Below are 18,446 nucleotides of genomic sequence, written 5' to 3'. Positions count from 1 at the left end.
ATTTTTTTTCTATATTTAGTGTTTTTTGTTTTTTATATGATTTTTATGTCTATATAGTTTTTATTAATTTTATTTCAGTTTTAGTTTTTTTTTGTTGAACATTTATCTCAAGTAACAAAAATGTTTAGTAAATAAAAGTTTTTCTTTTATTTCATTTCAGTTGACATTTAATTCAAGTAGCAAGAGACAAAAAAATTTATTTTAGTTTTCAGTTTTAGTTAACAATAATAACCTTGACTCAGAGACAAAAGGGTTTTATTTGTTTCTGTTTTATTGAAGTTTAAAACATGCATCATACAAGACATTTTCAGTGCTTTTACAGCAACATCAATCAGAGAAACCCGGCTTTAGTTTCTGCAAGCGTGCTGCCGTCTCATGTGGATGTGCATTGACACTATGAGACGTGCACGGCTTTACGAAACCAAGCCAGTTCCTCTTTTCTCTCTTTCCTGTCGTCCTGTGTCGAGCGGCGTGAAGTTTCCCAGCAGCCAACAGTACACTCATCCATAAAGTAGGAAACACTACACTGTGGCGAGGGGTTTAGTAGTGCTTTCTACTTTATGGATGACTGCACTGTATGTCCCAATGTCCAGGTGTCCAGGTGTCCTCTGGAGAAACGCTGGAGATCTCAAACTCCTGTTTGACATAAACACGCACACATTTCCACGTCTGCACAGCTCGTGAACCACACCCAGACTCTATACAGACTTCAAACTCTTAACATTTCAGGAAATTGAGTTTGATTGATTGCTATTTGAACATATAACATGAAAAATAGAATTGTTTTGAGATTAATAATTCATTGAACTAGATTATTAGGTGCATTATGTACAACAAATATACTGCAACATGCATTTTGTTGAATCATGTTAAAGTTTATACAGCAATTTATGAAAACAAGTTGATTAAAATAGAAAATTTAAGAATAAAAAATGCGTCATTCGCAAATGCTGGCGGTGGCGACACAAACGTCTTCCTCACATCAGATGGCAGCCATTTTTATCAACATGAGTAAGCTTTTTCTTTCAAAAGAAGATGAGTGTTTTATTACAGATATTTATTTTAAAATGCTCATATTTGTTTTGGTTTTGCTGTTGTTTTGTGTGGGAAAAAAAGAAACTGCAAAGATAGAAAATTTGCTGGGTTTTTTTAGCACTTTGAGCATTTTTGTTAAACAGGAACTTGTGCACATGCATTATTTTTAAAAGTTGCTCTATATATTGTCAGTTAATAAATAATTTTGAAATGCAATTGACAATCTATTGCATTCCAAAAATTTACAAAATATTTTTTTTATTTTTAAATTGTATGTATGCGTCAGTGGAGAGTCCAACATGATCGTTTGCTCTTACAAACATTACAGTGAAAAACTTGAAAATATTTATGCAGAACATTAATGCATAAAGCTATGCATCATTATGTACATTAATGAAGAAACAAGAAAAAGCCAAAATGTACCAAATAAATCACTTCCTGTTTCCTGCGCATCCCAGTATAACGATAACCATACGTTACCCATCAGAACTTGTATTTTATGGCTCAAATACATCCATACCTCTGTAGATCAAGCCCAGTAGTGCCATGGTTGCCTCTTTTTTCTTCTCCAGTGGTCTTACCAGGGTTCTTCAGGTGTCTTCTTCTTCAGCCCAAGTAGAAATGGGCCTAAAACAGGAGAAGTGCTCGTATTTAACCTTGCTGCCAACCACGTGGTGCTCAACCACACAGGAAGAGGCATAACAGTCAGTGCCTCACGCCTCTCTTTCATTTGCTGCTCTTTGTGACCCCCGACTCGTTTAAGCGCATGCTGATGTCCACACACATACAGTATTCACATTTCCTTTGCTGTGACGTGTTTTGAATGCAGCATTTATTTACAGGTGCTGTTACGGGAGAGTCGGACGCCTCGATAAATTGACATTAAAAACTCACTTAAATGGATCCAAAAAAATGAATGATTTACTCACCCTGAAGTTGTTCCAAACCTGTAGGAATTTCTGTGGAACATAAAAAGATATTTTGCATAATGTTGGTAACCAAAAAGTTATTGGTCCCCCAGTGGGGAAAAAAAATACTATGGAAGTCAATGGGTACCGTCAACTTTTTGGTTACCAGCATTCTTTAAAATATCTCATTTTGTGTTTAGCAGAAGAAAGAAACTCATACAGGTTTGGAGCATCTTGATGGTGGAGAGACAAAAATTTTCCTTTTTGGGTGAACTGTCCCTTTAAGAGTCTCAATTCAGGTTAATGCCAATTTGTATTATAGGAAAAAACATGTTTTTTATTGTCAATCACTGATGCCTGTCGCACCAGTGTGTTATTTTGCTATATTTCAAAATTAATTTATTCATTTAGCAGACACTTTTCAATTCATCTTCAAATGCAAGAGATTCGTTTTAAAAATAAAAGTGATTAATCTTAAAATAAAAGCAATTCATCTTAAAATACAAGTGATTTAACTTAAAATACAAGCAATTCTTTTTAAAACAAAAGTGATTCATTTTAAAATACAGGGGATTCATCTTAAAATACAAGTGATTCATCTTTAAATACAAGCGATTCACCTTAAAATACAAGCAACTCATCTCAAAATACAAGTGATTTATCTTTAAATACAAGTGATTCAACTTAAAATACAAGCAACTCATCTCAAAATACAAGCAATTCGTTTTAAAATAAAAGTGATTCATTTTAAAATACAAGTGATTTAACTTAAAATACAAGCAATTCTTTTTAAAACAAAAGTGATTCATTTTAAAATACAGGGGATTCATCTTAAAATACAAGTGATTTATATTTAAATACAAGTGATTCAACTTAAAATACAAGCAACTCATCTCAAAATACAAGTGATTCATCTTAAAATACAAGTGATTTATCTTTAAATACAAGTGATTCAACTTAAAATACAAGCAACTCATCTCAAAATACAAGTGATTCATCTTAAAATACAAGTGATTCATCTTTAAATACAAGTGATTCACCTTAAAATACAAGCAACTCATCTCAAAATACAAGTGATTCATCTTAAAATACAAGTGATTCATCTTTAAATACAAGTGATTCACCTTAAAATACAAGCAACTCATCTCAAAATACAAGTGATTCATCTTAAAATACAAGTGATTCATCTTTAAATACAAGTGATTCACCTTAAAATACAAGCAACTCATCTCAAAATACAAGTGATTCATCTTAAAATACAAGTGATTCATCTTTAAATACAAGTGATTCACCTTAAAATACAAGCAACTCATCTCAAAATACAAGTGATTCATCTTAAAATACAAGTGATTCATCTTTAAATACAAGTGATTCACCTTAAAATACAAGCAACTCATCTCAAAATACAAGTGATTCATCTTAAAATACAAGTGATTCCTTTTAAAATACAAGTGATTTATCTTTAAATACAAGTGATTCAACTTAAAATACAAGCAACTCATCTCAAAATACAAGTGATTCATCTTAAAATACAAGTGATTCCTTTTAAAATACAAGTGATTTATCTTTAAATACAAGTGATTCAACTTAAAATACAAGCAACTCATCTCAAAATACAAGTGATTCATCTTAAAATACAAGTGATTCCTTTTAAAATACAAGTGATTTATCTTTAAATACAAGTGATTCAACTTAAAATACAAGCAACTCATCTCAAAATACAAGTGATTCATCTTAAAATACAAGTGATTCCTTTTAAAATACAAGTGATTTATCTTTAAATACAAGTGATTCAACTTAAAATACAAGCAACTCATCTCAAAATACAAGCAATTCGTTTTGAAATAAAAGTGATTCATTTTAAAATACAAGGGATTCATCTTAAAATACAAGTTATTCCTTTTAAAATACAAGTGATTTAGCTTAAAATATAAGCAATTCATCATGAAATACTAGTGACTCATCTCCAATACAAGTGATTCAACTTAAAATACAAGCGATTCATCTTCAAATACAGGCTACTCATCATAAGGATGTAACCAAATATTCAAAATTGAGGGACCAAATGTTTCATAAGTTCATGTTAAAGCATAAAATGGTTCAAATGAACATAAATGTCATAGATGACTATTTCCCAGTCGGCGTTTCTGTTCTCCTGAGCTCTTTCAGTTTGTTCTCCCATTGCTAAACAGTTGCAACACGAGGGGAAACGCCAAAGCGTGTCTCTTCAATCCCCATCAGAGGGAAGTGAATTATCAGCTGATGCAAGATTATGAGTGAGGAAAGTGTGTGGGAGAAACGATGCCAGCAGTTTGTCTCTGACTGACCAGGATTGCATTCAAAGCAGAATCCAGATCAATACACAGTTTATTTGTGGAATAGCCAGGTTATTAGTTCTGAAAGCGTGCTAAAATGAAGTAAAGTTGACTAAAAGAGGAGAAATGCAGATCTGATGTGATCAGGCACAGGAAGGAGCCGTAAAGCGACTCGAGCGTGATATTTCCTGTGTGCAACACCTGCAAAAAAAACATGCGTGCATGCATGCTGTCTGATGAGCAGTTGCATGTAGTTTCTTATTTATTTTACAAAGCATTTAATAACGGCATGTTGCTGGCCGATGTATTTTGATGATTGCATGCATGCATACAAGTCTTACAGCTGTAGTTGAAGATCAGTCGATTAATGAGGATATATTGAGAGATGAATAATGTCTGAATGTGATTTTTAACCCAGATCTTTGGAACATTGTGGTTTTAAGAAGGACTGCTCTGTTGCTTTAGTGGTTATTGACATGCACATGATGCTGCAGGTTTAAATCAGCATAAACCGCATTGTCCTTCTCTTTCTTCTTTGTGTCTGAACAAGGGCATCAGATATAGCTTGGGTTTGAAGGCCTGAGCGTTTATTTTCATACAGGGAACACCGGCCGAGTTTCAATTCCCCAGTTCATGTTATCAGACCAGCCTTTCAAAGTCTGTTTGCAGCCATGACAACCTGACACAGCGAGAGTGGAGAGCTGGGGATTTTTTTTAAGCGTGCGTGTGTGTGCTTGAGCCGTATGGTTTTTGAACAATTATAAAAAGCAGGGTGGAAAAAGGTGTGGTGAGAGAGATGTGATCTGAAGTTGACTCTCGTCTCGTTTGGTTTCACTATGACACATTTACCCGCCAGTTTCAATGCCTTGGTCTTTTAAAAGAGGAAAAAGTGTTGAGAATTTAATGTATACAAAAATACATATTTAATATGCAGTATATATACTGTTTTAAGATTAGATATTTGGATATATATATATATAAATATTAAAATATTTTGTTACAAGTAAATATTCATTTGAAACCTCTGAAATGTACACAACAATGCTGTTCACAGGCCTTAGTGTGTCAAGTACATTTAAATTAAAGTTTCTTCTTTTTTTTGTATGTTTTTCTGAATATTCAATACTTTAGTTAAAGTTTTAGTAATTTTGTTGTTTTTTTCTAATTTTTATTAGATTTTGCTTTATATATTTTATTTCCGTTTATATTCATTTATTTTTAATACAATATTTTATTTATTAGTTTTAGATAAAATAGATAAAATAAATTATAATTGTTTATTTTATTTCAATTAATATAAATGTATTTTTTTTAATATATATATATTTTTATTTATTAGTCTAAGCTAAAATAGATTAAATAAAATCATTTTATATTTTATTTCATTTCAGTTTAATAATGTTTATTTTATTTAAAGTAACAAAAATGTGTTTTATGGTTTTAGTTCAACTATGCAAATCCTGTAGCAAATATCACTAGTTAAGACTTTGAAAATAGAAGTTTAGTAATGTTAAATAGAATTTTAGTAACCAGAAAATGGCTAATGAGAAACACAAAAAGGTTTGTATGCAATTTAAAATCGGTCACGATTTAATCTAGCAGGAAATGGACTTTTATATTTACACACCACACAAGGTACAGCAGCACGTGCAGGTCAGAAAGACAATCTGATGCTTGGTGTCCTTTGCTGAATCGATTGATGAAAGATGCTGTGAGAAGCAACTATTTTGTCTTTTTTTAGAGAAAGAGGAAAACACAAGTCAAGCAAGTGAGAGGAGGGTGAGAGCTTGTCTGTTGCCACTTTCTCATGGCAGCTGAAGTCTAATTGTGTCACAGACGATGGGTTTCGTGCTCTTTTACTCTTCCTGGAGTGAGTCCATATAGAAGCAAAATATCATCTACAGCAATTATTGTTAAAATAGCTCAAACGTAATTCTGTTTTTAGGTGTTTTAATGCCAATAGAAGGTCAATCCCTATATTTAGTGCATTAGTGTGAATTACTATGAAGAAAAAAAATGTTTTTCTCCACCTATAAAACTATTTTGGTTAGCATTAACCAATAATCAGCTAATCATTCATGGTTTTATGTGGCTGTTTTATGTAAAATAGCCTTATGCATCCAAAAATCAAACACGTCTCCAAATATGGCCATAGAAGGAACCGGCCAATAGCGGCTGTTCTGGCAGACGTGTCATGATGAGGTCACACACGATGGCTGTCATTCTGACTTTAAACTGAAGATTGTGTGACTGAAACACTCAGAGATCCTGCTATTGACTAACTCTGTGTGTGTGTGTGTGTGTGTGTGTGTGTGTCTCTGTCTGTGTCTGTGTCTGTGTGTTTCCAACAACCGGAGGATATGGTGTAACATAACATGATTAATAATGTGGTCTGATTTGTTTGATAAGTTATGTTTTAGTCTGAAGTGATTCAGACTCTCATTGATCTATTGATGGATTAAAGATTCTGTTCATCACAAAACACAATCCTTATTGACAAGCTGAGATCACTGCACTAATATATAGATAGATAGATAGATAGATAGATAGATAGATAGACTATAAAAAACTATAAACTTTTTTTAAGTTTAACAAAGATTATTATTAGAACATTTTGCATTTTACATTAAATGTAATGTTACTTGCCATTTCTTTTTTTTTTCTTTTTTTTTTTGTGAAATTTACTAGCAATTTCTGAGTGAAAATTGTTTCAAAGTGAATCCTACACCACACTTCTTTCAATGTAGAGATCAATATAACACTCACGTGGAGGTCAAAAGTGACCTTTTTATTTCAATGAAATTAATGGACTATATTTTAGTTTTTTAATTGTATTTAATATTTTGTATTTTGAGGGGATTTTATGGTACTAAATTATATTTATGGAATAGTCATGATCCATGTATTACCTGTTAACCACTTTATGATTTTAGACCTAAAAAGTACATTTCCAACTTAAAGTGTTGTAAATCTTTAATGCTTTGGAGCACAGATTTGATCTCTTTTTAAAGAAAATGCTTGACAGATTATTGAAGTCGTGAACATTTTTTAAGCTTATTATTATGAAAAATGCACAAAAATACTATTTTTTACATTTTCCAAAACATGTTTTACTTTAAAACTGCGTGAAAATCAAAGCCATAAATCTAAACAGACTGTGTTCTGAATTTGAAGTTGATATCACAAAAAATGACTAAGATTTTGTTTGGGTGCAGTACCGACCGTTTCCACTAGATGAAATTCACTTCCCATTCATTTCCAATGCTGTCATTTTCGACTGCGAACAGTACAAGTGTGACAATTTTTCCAGGACCATTTAACCTTTTTAAATCATGTCCATGATTTGATTTGTCTTTACATAGCAAGTGACAAAACCTTTATCAAGTTTTGCACCATTCTGATTAAGTAAAAAAAAAAAGAAAAAGAAAAAAAGACCTAATTTCTTTGGTCAAAAGTGAGCACCAAACAGCACCAGAGAGTTAAATATTTACACACATGTGACGGTTAGGGTAGCTTTTGTACAGTAGAAAGTGAGCCGTGCCTTTAATCGGGTCAATCTGAGTGTGACAAGACTCATGAGACTCAACGGTTGATCTTGAAACAGGAAGCTGCTGTGGATCTGGGCTTCAGTTCTCTTCATTTGATTATCAATCAAGCTTAAAAACTCAGTTTTGTTTTTTAAACTCATTTTTGTGCATTATGAGGATTTTCATGCTTGAACTAGTTTCAGTTAGCTTTTAAATGACAAAAACAAGTTCTAGTAGCTCATAATATGCACACAGATTAAACGTAAGAAATAAAGAGCATGCAACCATGAAGAAGTTGCATGCTGTTTATATCAGTGTGCATTATATCATTATATTTAAGCCAGCATTCAGTCAGCGTGATTAGGATTTTGTAATATAAGGGAGTTGTATGTAGCCTAAATGGTTTTTGGTCGAATGCTGACTTGTTGTTTTTAAACTGAGTGGGTGTGTTTTTGCACTATGTTTTAGGGTGTAAACTCGGGTGCAAAACTGAAACACTTTGAAGTGCACATATACAGCCTACATAGTGAGCCGCTGTTATGTGTCTGTGGTTAAACCTAACAGAACTTACAAATCGAGGAGGGAAGACGAGATCACTTGCTTTCGCGCCCAAATGTGTTTGAATCTAGCTTAAATTAGATTTTAAAACCCAAAAGTATTTCGAATAGAAGAAACTTCATAAATTCTGTGAAAGAACCCTCAGTTCTCTGGTTCTTTTGAAACACATTCGCTCGCTTTAGTGTTTTAAAGAATCCAAAACACTGATAATCTGAAGTATCTGTAATATTTCTTTTACATTATTTCAACAGTCATTTCTCTACAGAGCACTAAAGTTATTTCTGCCTGTTCTAATGAGAAGTTGTACTTTCACTCTTGAGTTTCATTTACTTCATTTTAAGTAACTTTCTCTTCTTCATTTGTATAGGTGATGAACCCCATCATAACTCACTGACCTGAGATCAGTTTTGAGGTGGGTGCAACAGCAAAAAATAATTTAAATAAATAAAAAACAGGACTTATTTACTATTTATTAGGGCTATTTATTCTTCTTTTATTCTTTTGTGAATAAATAGATATTTTAAAATGAAAATTATATTTTCAAGCTAAAAAACAAGCCACAGATTATTTTGTAATATTACATTTTGTAATATTTAGACTAAAAAAACAAGACAGTTGCTAATTATATATATGTGTGTGTGTGTGTTTGTATGGGTGAATCTCTACACTTAACTAAAAAATATAACTATATATATATATATATATATATATAATATTTTTTATGTAATTTATGTTCTATATATTAAGTTCTATATAATAAAATATAAATCTTGACTTATATTCACATATTCTTTGCACTTGCAGACTCAAACATCCATTTATGTAAATAAGCTCTGTAATCAATAAGGCACATTAGTAAGATCACTCTCAAAACGAATGCTATTTCTGATTCAGCTTTGCATTTCTGTTCATAACGACCTTGATCAAACATCCTGATAAAGGCAGTGACGCAGGTCTGTGACTGGCTGTGTGTCAAACCCGTACGGATCCTGATCACTTTTAGAATTACTATGATTCATTCAGGCCCAACTACAGTCAAACTGAAGTTGAAAGGTGACGGTGCGTTTGCCGTGGCCGGTCCCAGGTTATGGAACAGTCTTCCCTTATCTGTGAGATCCGCATCTTCTGTGTATGATTTTAAATCTAAGCTACAGTCTCATCTTTTTATTCTTGCATTTAATTCATTATAATTCTTGGTCTCATTTTAACTTATGTTTTATTTGTGCTTTATAAGTAAATAAATGAAACTGAAATGAAAACTCACTAATGTTCATGCATCATGTTTAGTAGGTGATGTTCAAAATGACATTTAGTCCTTTTTCAAGCTATTTTCTGTCTCAAACATGTCACTTTTTTTTTTTTTAAAGGTTCCAATTAGAATTTTATTCAGCTTAAAGAAACCACTTCCTGTCTGCTGCTCGTGTCACGTGTACAGTGATGCTTGTTTACTACAATCACACTTCAAAATGTCTGAATTGCATTAGATATAAAATATCACTCAAATGCTGAAATTATGTTTTCATTGATGATCATTGCAAACCTCTTTTGTCAAATGTTTTGTTTGAACAGTGTGCTTGTTTAGTTTTGAAATTTTGTGATCTAATGCAACATTCAGACATTTAGAAGTGTGACTTAAGTGTATATATATATATATAACATCATGTAACATCAAGAAATTTACAGTAAAAATACTTCTGATAAGAAGTTTCTGAGTGCAGAGAACAAAAGGCATTTCTCAAGACGGTGTGGTGCTGCAATGAAACGACTGAAATGACTATGAAGTCTTGTTTCTGAGTCAGTCAGTAACTGTTGTTTGCTCGTGTGAAGGAGGTGAAACGTGACAGAGGTGGAGATGTGAAGTGTGTTTCTCAAACATGGAAAAATCAGGCCCACCCCGGCACACTTCCCACATCTACATCTAAAAAAGTAATGGTTTCAAAAAGCTCATATTCGTCAAAGGTTAGTTGCAGTGTTTGTGATGTGAATGATTATGACAGATGTGCATCAGTGTGACGCTTTGTTTCATTACATGACAATTTCCTACAGACATCACAACACATTTATTGTCTTAATAAACATAGGCACTCATGGCCCATATGCTTTCACAAAAAATAAAAGTAAAAATATTCACTGGCTTTGTAAATATCACAATAATAAATAACTGTAGTGCCTTAATAAAATCTCTGAATATCACATACGTGATTTTTAGAGTTGGACATGCCAAAATAAATGCCTAAAAATGCAAGAGTTTATTTTGTCTAAAAGTATATCTATTATAGATTTTTTTTTAGTTTAGAAATTAGTTTTTTGACTAATGAATTATATTTAGGGGTTTTACATAATGTTTTTTGTTAAATTTCAATCTAAAAATTTGAATTGTACTGAAGTTATTACTCATTCCATGTCAATATTCTTAATTTTGGACACAATTAACAATTGCACGTGAAGAGAGGAAAATCTGGATTTTCCAACATGCTTTAATACGGACTGTATGAGAGTAAATGTTTAGTTATTCAGATCTACTTAAATCTTCTTCACTTACATTTACTCAGTTCATGAGGGATATTTGCTTTAAAGGGGTCATATGATGCGATTTCAAGTTTTCCTTTAGCTGGCCAATCACAGCACACCTTGCTTTTCAGACCGATGAGCTTTGTAAAAATCGACGTGTTTCAGAAAGGCGGGGCATAGAGGAGAAACAATAATGTACAGTATGTGGAAAATAGTGTTTTTTGAACCTTAAACCACATAAACACATTTCATTACGCCAAATAATGTTCTTTTTAGCAACATCATATGACCCCTTTTAACCCTTACTATGCTGTACTCAAAAATCCTTTACCTAATTTGGTGTTCCCTGCCTTGTCAATCTCTCATAATGCTCTATCACCAAATCTTGAATTCAATCTGTTTGTCAGCTTGTTTTCTTTCAGTTATCACAGGTTTTGTATTTCTTTTGCACCTCAGTTTTTGAGTGAAAAAGCATTATTTGTGAATAATTTTGGCTAAAAAACTGAGGTGCATGAGCTCAGATCAATGAGGCTGACGACCAATCAGTCACAAAAACAAATACAAAACCTGTGATAACTGAAAACAAGTTGATAAAAAGATTGAATCCAATATATGGTAATAATACAGCATAACACAAAATTTATAAGCAATTTTTGCAGGCTGGACATTTTTGAAGCATAACAAGGCAGGACCAAAATCCCCCAAAAATTATCTAGTTTTTGGTGGGAAGTTGTTAAACTCTGAAACCGTAGTATAATATTCAAGTCAAATGTTTAATATTTAAGTGTATGATATTTAGGTGTTGTATCATCACCCAAATCCAGAAACATATGAAAGTAACAGCTCAATTTTCTTAACAAACACAATGCACCGTTTAGTGTATCACGTCTGCTGAATAAACAGCTTAGATGAGTTAGGTTTTAGTTTAGTGTGGGTTAATGGGGTGTTCAGTGAACCATAATATGAGTCCCAGTAAACACCATTAACGAATCTGAGCGCTTATATGAGACTCTTGTCTGATTCTCAAGTTGGTGTGAGTTTTATTTCCATCAGCATTTGTCAGTCAGCAGGAGTTTGAGGAGCGACAGCGCCCTCTCATTTTGTTTTATGAAGGTGCATTTAAGACTTTTAGAGCAAGTAAGTAATATTTAAGGAATAAATTGAAGGGAACACTATATATCAATATGCTCTCTAAATGTAAATGTCTAAGGAGCACAATGAGTTTTATTAGCAACACTGCAAAGTACAATCTCCATTACTTTTTAAACATTTCACAAAAACTAAATCTTAAGGTTTCAACAGCTCTGCTCCCAAACACTTGAATATGAAATTAACTTTTACTGTAACTTCTAATCACACTAAAAAAAGGTGATGTTCCTCATCAGTATTTTTGTCTTGTTTTCCAGTGCACGTCAAAATATTCTTAAATCAGATACATTTACTTGAAAAGCAAATTGACAAGAAGTCTTGATTTCTGAGAAATTGATCAAAATGAAGCGAGTTCATGATTAAAACGAGAACAAATATCTGGGCTCAGAAAAATCTTAATTCGACTGACAGATATTCATTCTTGTTTGAAGCGTAAATTCAGTTTCTCAGAAAACAAGAATTCACGTCTTCATTTTCCTTCACAAGTACGTGTGTCTTGATTTAAGGATGTTTAGATATTTGTATTGGAAAACAAACAAAAATCCTGAAGAAGATATTCATTTTTGCAGTGCATGCAACATTTAATGCCAAGACTATGAATTTGAGACCTTCTGCTCTGAATTAAGACCTTTTAAGGCCCGGTTTAAACAGTGCTTAGCTTAAGCCAAGACTAGACCTTAGTTAAATTAAGATATTTAAGCAACTTTTACAAAAATGTGTTAGAAGAAAACATTACAGGTGTGCATCTTGACACAGAACAATGAAACTACTGACATATTTTAAGAGATGTCAGAGCAAGATATTTTCAGTTGAGACAGCTCAAACATGCATTTTAGTCTGGGACTAGCTTGAGCCTCGTCTGTGAAACCGGGGGTATGACCTTTTTAACTGTAGAAACCCTACTGACCATATATATATATATATATATATATATATACACAAACAAAGTGTGAGTAATTTATCCATCATCAAACCATAATCGCTCCAAAAGTAAAAAAGAAAATCATAAGACATTAAACGAAATACCAGACAATAACAGATCAGCAGTCACTAAAACAGCTGGTTATGAGTGTAGCCTTACAAACATGTGATCCATAAACTGTTTTCATGTTTTAACAGCCGTGTCTCTAGATCTGTAGATGACGTCTCTGCTCTTCAGCTCTCGCACCACACCTGAGAGACAAAACACAAAATCAACCTCATGTGAGTGATTTTCAGCAAAGGTTTTCACATTAAATACAAAATGTCCTTCATTTACAGTCATGAGAGAGCCATTCTGCTGAACGAGACCAAAATCGGACACTAACCTGGAGGTAACCGACCCGTTACTGTTACTGCATAGACACCTGGCTTGAAGTTACCTGAGAAAGACATCCACACTGTTACTGAGCTGAATAATGACTCTACTGCCGTTGTAAAGCTGCTTTATAGCTGAAGTTGTTTCATAATTGATGAAACATTAACACTGCTATTTTCCTGTTTATTAATGTGAAGCGCCTTTGAAATCAGCTGTATTGTGTAAAAGTGCTACATAAATAAATGTGAAATGCAAAGAAAGACAGAAATGAGTGAGGTAAGCAAAGCAACTCCACCCGACTGCTTCTGAAGATCTCACAGGTGAAGTGCACGCAAATACTCACCGATTCTTTGCCATTTTGCCACCCAACTGTCCTCCGGGCTCATCATAGCAATAACACTAGAATGAAGACATCACACATTAGTGCTCGAATGAAATCCAACATCCATGTGTGTGTGTGTGTGTGTGTGTGTGTGTTTTTTTAAAGAATAGTCGACTCAACAATGGATATTCTATCAGTTTTAACACACCTTAACTTTGCAAACCAGTGCAATTCTCTTTCCTAAGTTGCATGGGTTACTCTAATGGTGCTTTTTAAATGTGAATCCCCGCCTGTTGTCATTACATGGACAAGAACAGCTCATACATTCTGCCAGATATCTCAGTTTTTGGTACATGGAAGAAAGCAAGCAAGCCATACAGGGAGAGTAAAGGATGATCATGGAGTTAATTATCTAAGAAGTGCCATTACGCACCCATCAAAAGAAGAGCTGGTGCATTCATAAACCATCTCTCGGTTGCCCTTCATCTGCAGGTATGATTCACAGTTATCACATCCGTCGTACTCAAACTGATCAATAGTCTGAAACCAGAGAAGATTATAGAGAAATGATACCAATCAAATATATTCAGTATTTCCTATAATGTAATTGTAATGCCTGTGACTGTATTTAACAATATGTTTAATGTACATTGTATGACTGTAAGAAGCAGACACACACAAATACATACACTCACCATTGTATATTCATAACACGGCATTTCCATGTCCAAAAACATTATCGTGATAAGACAGAGAAAGCCTGTCTATAGAGTTTTATACCCGCGTTATACTCATCTGCTCTGAATATCTAAACATGTACATGTATCAATGATGAAAGCATCTGTTTTGATAAATGTCTTGTTTACCTTGACAAGAGAGCACAGCAGACACGCTCTCAAATGACGCAGATCTTTCGGGACAGTCTCCAGAGACATTCCTGTTGCTTTGATGAAATACACTTGAAATTAAATTAATAAAAACTAGTTCTAGACGCCTCGGAACAACGATTGTTTCGACGAGTTGTTAGCGTTTGATAGCCGCACAACATTCGGCGACGAGTAATGACGTCACTGACACGCGCCGCTCAAAAAGTTTTGTATCAATAACAAAATTAAGTGTCTTACAAAATACTTCATCGAATTTATCCTGCTAAGCGTGTGTTGGAAAGATTTAAGCTTAATATGCCTGTGAATTTTGTGGTCGAGAAAAATAAACTATTTTGCATCTTTTTTTTTTTTTCCATTGTATTTACTCGAGATTATTTTGGAAGGATTTGGAATTCTATATCAACAGACAAATAGAGTGTATGATAGAAATGTGTATATTTGATGTACTTGTTCATACAGAAAACGAACATTCGAATTGTAAAGAACAACATATTATACATTTGTTTATTGTGTTAGGTGAATTTTGTGGTCAAGAAAAAGAAACTATTTTGCATTTTTTTTTTTTTCCATTGTATTTACTCGAGATTATTTTGGAAGGATTTGGAATTCTATATCAACAGAAAAATAGAGTGTATGATAGAAATGTGTATATTTGATGTACTTGTTCATACAGAAAACGAACGTTCGAATTGTAAAGAACAACATATTATACATTTGTTTATTGTGTTAGGAAAATTCCATATACATAAGAAGAAGTGGGCTCAATGTAAACCAAATTTTGCACATTTTATAAATGACTTTAAATGATATGTAAATATCTTAGAAGAAACAAAAAAGCACTGAAAACATCTGAAAGCATTGACCTTTATGTAATTTTCTTCCTTTTTTAATTTCTTTTCTTTCTCTGGCAGCTAATAATGTTGATAATGTGAATATGTAATACCTCATGTTCTTGTGGCATTGAATCAATAAAGCATTAAAAAAATAGTTATACATTTTTGGTCATATAATTACCTTGAAATATTGGTTTATTCAAATTCTGTCCCTTACGTTGCATTTAAACAATTAATCTGTAGGTATGTTTGATATACTGGTCAGAAATGTATAGCCTGAATGCACTGTAAGTCGCTTTGGATAAAAGCATCTGCTAAATGCATAAATTATTATTATTATAATTAATTACTAAATTAATTATGTTTGTGACCAGTGAGCTGCGTTGCCTGAAATAGTCTGAACTATGAGAACGCAAGAGTTTCATACATGGAATGGAAATGATCGAATGAATAGAAAACACAAATCCTATTAATTCCATGTTTTGTTTTGTTTTATATTCCATATATTAAATATTTTTTTTAAACAAAATTAGTTCTGATGCAATTGACTGTAAACGAACTGCAGTGACCCCAGCAGCCACTAGAGGCCGCTATTAACCCGCCGGCGCGTAGAGGTCACGTGATCCTTATTCTGATGCGGTTTAAATGTGTTCCATATGTGAACACGCGCTTAACGGTTCCAGTAACGGCTGCGGTAGCCGACGGTAAATATAACGACACGGTAAGACGTTAATTATTCGATTTTCAATTAACAAAGTTTCATAGATTTTGACGATATACATGTACTGTGTTCACATTCTATTAAGATCACAACTTCTAATGATCTGTTCAATCGAAGATTATGTAGCCTACTAATGACGTTAAAAAAAGTAATAATGTTGTTATTAAACGTTTATATTGAATTTTAATGATGTTCATGTGGTTTCCATCATCTGCAGGTCATTAATTGATTATTTGAGTTGACTATGATGGATGTGGAGTTTGATAAGTCTCTTCTCAGAGTCCACATAAACTACAATAACTTCCCGGCTAAGTTGTGGCGTCTGATAAACAATCCCCAAAACGACTCGGTCTTCTGGAGCCCAAATGGAGAGAGCGTGATCGTCGACCAGCAGCGGTTCGAGGACGAGTTGCTGTCGCCGCTCAAACACGATGCTAAGCTGTTCAAGACCACCAACTTCACCAGCTTCATCCGGCAGCTTAACCTCTATGGCTTCCGGAAGGTTTGTGACAGGTCCTTCAAGGACAGACGCCGAAACCTGCACCACTTCTACAATCCTGTCTTCAAACAGGGTCGGCCAGAGCTTCTGGTCCACATGAAGAGGCTGACCATCAGTAACAAGGCCAAGATGGAGGCCGGAGAGCAGGTGACCTGTCGTCCCCCGCGCCGCAGCCATCAGCAGTCTCAACACAACACTACAGATGAGAAAAGAGGCCAGTTTAACTTTCACACACTAGACTGAACAAAGTAAATATGAGTGGTGACCAGTGTTGGGGAAAGTTACTTTTAAAAGTAATGCATTGCGTTACTCCATAAAAAAGTAACTAATTACATTACTTAGTTACTTTTTATGGAAAGTAATGCGTTATGTTACTTTTGCATTACTTTTTAAATCTGGACAGGGGTTGCTTGTTTGATTTTAAAATAACTATTTTTGGCAAATATAAAAGCCTTTTCACACCAAAAGTGAAATGAATAAAGCTGAGCTGCTTCAGTCCAGTAAGTGTTCATCTGGAAATATAACTTAAGTTATTCTTACATTTACTTTATAAAAATCGAAGCAAAAAAAAAACCACGTGCGTCCAAAACTTAATGAAAAACGTAATAAAAATATTAATTTGTCAATACATCCAATGAGTTTTAGCATTTAATGAGATCAGTAAAAATCAGTCTTTAGTGAAAATGCTTCAGTTCATAATTCAAAAGTATGTCGTTGGTTCTGAAGTCACTGCAGTAATTATTATAGTGAAAACTTAAGTAAAGTAGTAAAATAGTTCTTTTTATATGGGGTTGGGTTTTTCCCATGAAACACGAACAGTGTTATCAACAAGTCAGTTCTACTTTTTTCCATACATCAAATTCAGTTGGAATTTTGCTTGGTTCTTTATAAAAATGTATATTATATCAGGATTTGACTCTGGCCCTCATGCATGCTAACGTAAAATGACACCTCTAGACTATCATAATTTACAGTCTTAGAAAGAAGTGCCAGAACTGACACCTCGAAAATAATTTTTTGTAGCTTTCAATGGTCTATAAACTTATCAAAAGCTCCTTTATACTCGCTTCTTAGGTTGTGCAGACCCGAATCAGCATTTCGGTTCTGTATCCCATCAGCAGAAGGGGTCTGACCGAAGCCCGATCCCGCCGCGCTCCTGGATCTTTCCTTACAGTGATGTGCCTCCCTTCTACTCTAACAAAGGCATCCCGGTTTCTGTCATTCGCCTCAATCCGTACAGCACTTCTCACAGGGTTCAGTCCGGTCCCGGCGGTCTGTTTCCACAGGAGCCTAAATATATACCTCAGCAGCTGTCCTATCCCTCTGGATTTTACTCGCCAGGTACTGACTTACTTTATCTTACAGTGCATTAAACTAATTTTCCACAGGAAAAGGACTCAGATGTGTCTCCTCTGGAGCTTGAGAAGAGATCTCCACAGTGTCTCAAAATGTGCTCAGATCTGCAGAGATACCAACGTCCTCCTACTTTTAGGAGAAACATCGGAGACGAAACTGTTACTGTTGTGATTCTATTCACTTGTGAACGTACTGCACTGTATGTTCAGTGGTTGTGTGTTTGTCTCGCTCTCAGTAGTTTGTCAGTGTTGCACTGCTGGTTTTATTGAAGCAGATCGAGCAGGTGGAGATCAAACAGCTCTGCCATATTCACATTATGCTTATTACCCGGTGAGAAACATTATACAATTCATATGTGTCTGATCATTCATAAATATAAATAATTGCATCTGAATGAATCTCACAAAACTGTAAACAACTTGTTCAGGTCATATTTTACTCCATATTACTTTTTGGAATACTTTTTGAACACACACACACACACACACACACACACACACACATATATATATATATATATATATATTA

At 33.8% G+C, this 18,446-nt stretch overlaps 2 protein-coding genes across 2 annotated transcripts in view; one reads left to right on the top strand and one right to left on the bottom strand.

The window, feature by feature from the left end:
* Positions 1 to 12,818: 12,818 nt before the first annotated feature.
* Positions 12,819 to 14,667, bottom strand: LOC107654296 (transcription elongation factor SPT4). Its single transcript, XM_016441319.1, has 5 exons — positions 14,489 to 14,667; positions 14,056 to 14,162; positions 13,644 to 13,699; positions 13,311 to 13,364; positions 12,819 to 13,176 (listed from the first exon to the last, which is right to left on the bottom strand). The coding sequence occupies exons 1-5, from the start codon at positions 14,555 to 14,557 to the stop codon at positions 13,109 to 13,111; spliced, it is 354 nt and encodes a 117-aa protein (XP_016296805.1). The 5' UTR covers positions 14,558 to 14,667; the 3' UTR covers positions 12,819 to 13,108.
* Positions 14,668 to 16,286: 1,619 nt separating this feature from the next.
* Positions 16,287 to 18,446, top strand: part of LOC107654283 (heat shock factor protein 5-like) — a 3,788-nt gene continuing 1,628 nt past the window's right edge. Inside the window, exons 1-3 of the mRNA XM_016441308.1 lie at positions 16,287 to 16,776; positions 17,637 to 17,903; positions 18,157 to 18,248. Of these exons, the coding sequence (XP_016296794.1) occupies positions 16,308 to 16,776; positions 17,637 to 17,903; positions 18,157 to 18,248 (828 nt within the window). The 5' untranslated portion in view covers positions 16,287 to 16,307. The remainder of the gene's footprint in view (positions 16,777 to 17,636; positions 17,904 to 18,156; positions 18,249 to 18,446) is intronic.

Source organism: Sinocyclocheilus anshuiensis, unplaced genomic scaffold (assembly GCF_001515605.1).
Source record: "Sinocyclocheilus anshuiensis isolate Anshui unplaced genomic scaffold, SAMN03320099.WGS_v1.1 scaffold163, whole genome shotgun sequence".
Taxonomy (NCBI): domain Eukaryota; kingdom Metazoa; phylum Chordata; class Actinopteri; order Cypriniformes; family Cyprinidae; genus Sinocyclocheilus; species Sinocyclocheilus anshuiensis.
This window is presented reverse-complemented; position numbering and strand designations above follow the sequence as displayed.